General features: G+C 43.2%; 1 protein-coding gene across 1 annotated transcript in view; it reads right to left on the reverse strand.

The window, feature by feature from the left end:
- Positions 1-414: 414 nt before the first annotated feature.
- serinc4 (serine incorporator 4) overlaps positions 415-5,279 on the reverse strand; it is a gene marked incomplete at both ends in the record, with an annotated part of 18,151 nt that continues 13,286 nt past the window's right edge. The window contains 5 exons of the mRNA XM_084154110.1: positions 415-628; positions 3,082-3,232; positions 3,802-3,841; positions 4,314-4,386; positions 4,897-5,112. Of these exons, the coding sequence (XP_084010236.1) occupies positions 415-628; positions 3,082-3,232; positions 3,802-3,841; positions 4,314-4,386; positions 4,897-5,112 (694 nt within the window). The remainder of the gene's footprint in view (positions 629-3,081; positions 3,233-3,801; positions 3,842-4,313; positions 4,387-4,896; positions 5,113-5,279) is intronic.

The following is a 5,279-nucleotide window of genomic DNA, read 5'->3' on the forward strand; positions in this document are numbered from 1 at the left end:
GTTAAATACTTCACTCACCGAGTGAAACAATGGTGAAATGTAGCAAAATTAGTTTGGATGGCAGGATGTATTGTTTCTCTATAGGGTCTTTGTTCCTGTTTCAGAGCACAGTCTGGTTAGTCTCTTGGTCTGTGTTTGGAGGTTCAGGTGGTCTGTGAGGAACATCAGATTCAATAATTAATCCTCTGGCTAGTCTATTAGTCTGTCCTTCTAGCTGGAGTGAGTCTCTGACCCTTGACCTCTCATCTCTGACCCTGACATATGGGAGGCAGGTGGAGGGTGCAAGGGGACATAATCAAAACCACCTCCCACCCTCAGGGTACCACAGCGGGGGTAGTTGTCCATCTTCCCCTGCCAGCTGTCCTGTCTTGTTCTCCACCCCCAGAAACCAGGCTCTGGCCCAAAGGTCACAGGTCAGACGCTGACACTGACGTGGCTGGAGGAGTTGGCTGAGCGGCGTTTAATGCGGGAGCGTCGCGGGCGGTGCGAGTCGGAGCCACATTGGCAGAGTGGGCTCAGCAGCAGCCAGAGGTAGAGCACCACGCATGCCCAACACGACGACATCTTCACCCAGAACGTGGACCAGCTGCCGTGGGTGAACGTGGTCTCCAGCACCGCCGACTCATAGCTGGAGGTAGAGGAAGGAAAGGAGGGAGAGGAATTTTGATTAGCACCGCAACGGAGGTACATTGGCACAATATAGCTGCTGTGTACACCCAGGTAATGGGTGAGGTGAGTCAACAAGAAACTTACCCAGAGTTAAGGGAACTAAAATGTTTTTTAGTTTTTTTTTACCGTGTACTGCGGTACATGTTTTTGAGACAAACTATCGCTACATGATGCTATAGGGTAGTGTTGCAACGTTTAGTTTGTAATATGGCTGTGTGAAGTTAGGTTCTATGTCGACATGGCAATTTCCCCCAAATTAAGCGAGACGCTCCGCTTTGAACAGCTGAGCTGTTGATGCGCTCCGCCGAGTCAGTGCGCTTTTTTTGTTGCTAGGTGACCCCAACCAAATTGTTTGGTTCTCTTTCTGGCTGGAGGCTAGCTGGCTATTTCACAAAGCTCAGTTAAAACCCCCAAAGATTTAATCAACACTCACCAGCAATGATTCAATATCAGCAGCAAGTGAACTAGTTACAGTGCCTTCGGAAAGAATTCAGACCCCTTGACTTTTTTCACATTTTGTTACATTACAGCTTTATTCTAAAATTGATTAAATTGTTTTTTTCCCCCTCATCAATCTACACACAATACCCCATAATGATAAAGCAAAAACAGGTTTTTAGAAATGTTTGCTAATAAAACATTTAAAAAACTGATATTACATTTACATAAGTATTCAAACCCTTTACTCAGTACTTTGTTGAAGCACCTTTGGCAGCGATTACAGCATAGAGTCTTCTTGGGTATGACGCAACAAGCTTGGCACACCTGTATTTGGGGAGTTTCTCCCATTCTTCTCTGCAGATCCTCTCAAGCTCTGTCAGGTTTGATGGGGAGCGTTGCTGCACATCTATTTTCAGGTCTCTCCAGAGATGATCGATCGGGTTCAAGTCCGGGCTCTGGCTGGGCCACTCAAAGACATTCAGAGACTTGTCCCGAAGCCACTCCTGCGTTGTCTTGGCTGTGTGCTTAGGGTCGTTGTCCTGTTGGAAGGTCTGAGGTCCTAAGCGCTCTGGAGTAAGTTTTCATCAAGGATCTCTCTATACTTTGCTCCGTTCATCTTTCCCTCAATCCTGACTAGTCTCCCAGTCCCTGCCGTTGAAAAACATCCTCACAGCATGATGAAGCCAGGTTTCCTCCAGACGTGACGCTTGGCATTCAGGCCAAAGAGTTCAATCTTGGTTTCATCAGACCAGAAAATCTTGTTTCTCATGGTCTGAGAGTCTTTAGGTGCCTTTTGGCAAACTCCAAGCAGGCTGTCATGTGCCTTTTACTGAGGAGTGGCTTCTGTCATAAAGGCCTGATTGGTGGACTGCTGCAGAGATGGTTGTCCTTCTGGAAGGTTCTCCATCTCCACAAACTTCTTCCATTTAAGAATGATGGAGGCCACTGTATTCTTGGGGACCTTCAATGCTGCAGAAATGTTTTGGTACCCTTCCCCAGATCTGTGCCTCGATCCTGTCTCGGAGCAATCCTGTCTTGGAGCTCTACAGACAATTCCTTCGACCTCATGGCTTGGTTTTTGCTCTGACATGCACTGTCAACTGTGGGACCTTATATAGACAGGTGTGGGCCTTTCCAAATCATGTCCAATCAATTGAATTTACCACAGGTGGACTCCAATCAAGTTGTAGAAACATCTCAAGGATGATCAATGGAAACAGGATGGATCTGAGCTCAATTTCGAGTCTCATAGCAAAGGGTCTGAATACTAATGTAAATAAGGTATTTCAGTTTTTTTTTTATAAATTAGCAAAAATTCCTACAAACCTGTTTTCACTTTGTCATTATGGGATATTGTGTGTAGATTGCTGAATAATTTTTTCAAATGTAATCCATTTTAGAATAAGGCTGTAATGTAACAAAATGTGGAAAAAGTGAAGGGGTCTGAATACTTTACGAAGGCACTGTAGATGCAGTCCTCTAGCTACCTAGTTAGCGACGATAGCTAACGTTAACATACATCTCTAACTAGCTATGCCGAAAATGTTTCACTCATCTTAGCTACTAGTACTAAATGAATAGCTAGCTAGTTGTAGGCATTTACTGACAAACTGACATTGACAAGCAGTGCTGCGCTGCAAATGTTGAGCTATCCTCAGGCGTTTGGGATGCGCTACGAAGCGCTTCACTTTGGAAAAGCAGTGCACCAAACGCGAGCACAACAGAGGAAAAATGTGCTGGCGCGTTGAAAGCTGTCATGACTGTTTATGACATCTGTTATATTATGGCAGGGTTATATGTTGTGACGGTTATGTTATGACAGGGTTCTGTTATGACAGGGTTATGTAGCCCTTATGATTGAGCCATCAAGTAAAGTGTCTTCATTTTCATGTATCGTCAACATTGAGACAACGTTGTGTTGTGGTTGTGTGTTTGCTGGGGTGTCCAATGCTCAGTGAGTGAGATATTGACCTGAACCAGTTGGTGAGGGTCATCATGACGTAGAGCGAGGCCAGGAAGAAGACGAAGTGGAAGAAGAAGTAGCTGTAAGCCACTCTCTGGCTCTCGTTTTGAATCACCTTCTGGCAGCCCTTGAAATCTTCGTCAATCACAAACTCCACCTCTGGAAACACCACAGACAGAACATATAAAGTCAATCACCTGAAGGTACTAAGGAATAGTGCTGCTCTCGACAATACCATAGCAGCGTACAGAAAACATGCAATTTATCTTTCACCAGGATTTTCTTTTCCCAGAGGGTGTAAAAATAGGGCTTAATAATATTGGTGTTATGACATTCAAATAAATCAGTCTCAGTATAGGCTAGCCACTAGTCTGTACATAAATAATAACCAAACAGAAACGTTGAGCTGTATTTAGACATCGTCGTTCATATTTTCTATTCTGCAGCCTTAATACTGCCATCTTCATAATATGGAGACGAAGCCGTAATTAAGATAACTAGTTACTCTTTATTTAATGGGTACCTACATAAGGACTTCATTACACTGTCATAAACATTCATAAGCACTACATTAACATTCATGCTTATGTCAACAACCGCAACTTTAAAATATGTTTTTCATAAATGTACTGCTTATTTTAGTTTTATGTATGTTTCATGAATGTCCTTATTCAGGTACCCTTCAAATAAAGTGTTGCTGAGAATTTATTGACATGTAGGCTATTAACCTTCCTCTTCGTCAGGGCAGCAGAAGCAGCATGTGGCTTTCTAGGAAAACAGAGAGCGAGAGAGAGAGAGAGAGAGAGAGAGAGAGAGAAAGATTCCAGGAGTTACATCAAACTGCTAGAGGTAAGCAGAGCTCAGGGTGCCCATACATTCTCTACACATGTATGGAGCTTGGAAGCATGTTGCTCACACATCACAAATGAATACGAAGATCAGTGGAGGCTGCTGAGGGGAGGACGCCTCATAATAATGGCTGGAACGGAGCTAATGGAATGGCATCAAACACATAGAAACCATGGAAACCATGTGTTTAATGTATTTGATACTATTCCACCTATTCCGCACCAACCATTACTACGAGCCCGTCCTCCACAATTAAGGTGCCACCAACCTCCTGTGACCAAGATGTATGCAGAGCCACAGGTACACAGAGTTCAGCAAATTATCCTCCATTATCCATGTTGGCAGCGAATGATCCTCAACAGTAATATTTTTATATGAATTCGTACTTTACCTGGAACTCATAGCGGTAAACTTTGATCATCCAGAAAGGGCCGAAAACCTCTGCTAGGTAGGACGCTTCGTTACTGGAAATATAGCATTATTTGAATAAGATATTGAAGTAAACTAATACTAAGACAAGCAAACAATGTATATATATTTTTTAACAGAAACGAAAAATAACCTCAAAACATTACACTCCATTTGTTACATAGAAAGTGAGTGAGTGAGTAAGTAAGTAGCCTAAATAAGTCAATAAGTAAAGTACTTAGGGCTCTATTCAATCTGTATCGATGAAGTGTTACAGATTCCGCAATAGAAATGTAAAAGTAATTTCCGATTGAGCCGACATATGCAGTGTTTACCGTGAATGCAGTCTCCACTAACACGGGAACATTGCCTTTAAATTTCAATAACTTCAGCGATACAGATTGAATAGAGCCCTTAGTGTTCGATCACTGTATGACGTTGACTTGTGGTAGTTATGTGTAGAGGGACTCATAACAAAAACTGAAAAAGACCAGACTATACATATAATTCAATGGGAATCAATTTTTGCCATTCATCACACACTCCTCTAGTGACGTGGCACTCACCATGCGAAGAGCACACAGCAGTACATGATGGCAGCTCCTATGATAGCCACAGCGTTGGTCTCTTTCTGGACGCCATCCTGACCCACACTGGGGTAACACACCGTCATATTCACCCCCTGGTACACCACTGGGGAAACAGAGAGAGGGAGCAGAGCAAAGAATGTGTCATCCTCTGTTTCCAGCTTTTCTTTAGTAACAGTGAACTGTGTGGTTTTACTGAGTGAATAGAGGAAGGGAGGGAGTAAAGAAAAGTGTGTTTCTCCCTGTCTGTATGACCCCATAGTAGTGTGTGTTTCTCCCTGTCTGTATGACCTTATAGTAGTGTGTTTCTCCCTGTCTGTATGACCTTATAGTAGTGTGTTTCTCCCTGTCTGTATGACCTT

The sequence above is a fragment of the Coregonus lavaretus genome, assembly GCF_964263955.1.
Source record: "Coregonus lavaretus genome assembly, chromosome: 37".
Lineage (NCBI taxonomy): Eukaryota > Metazoa > Chordata > Actinopteri > Salmoniformes > Salmonidae > Coregonus > Coregonus lavaretus.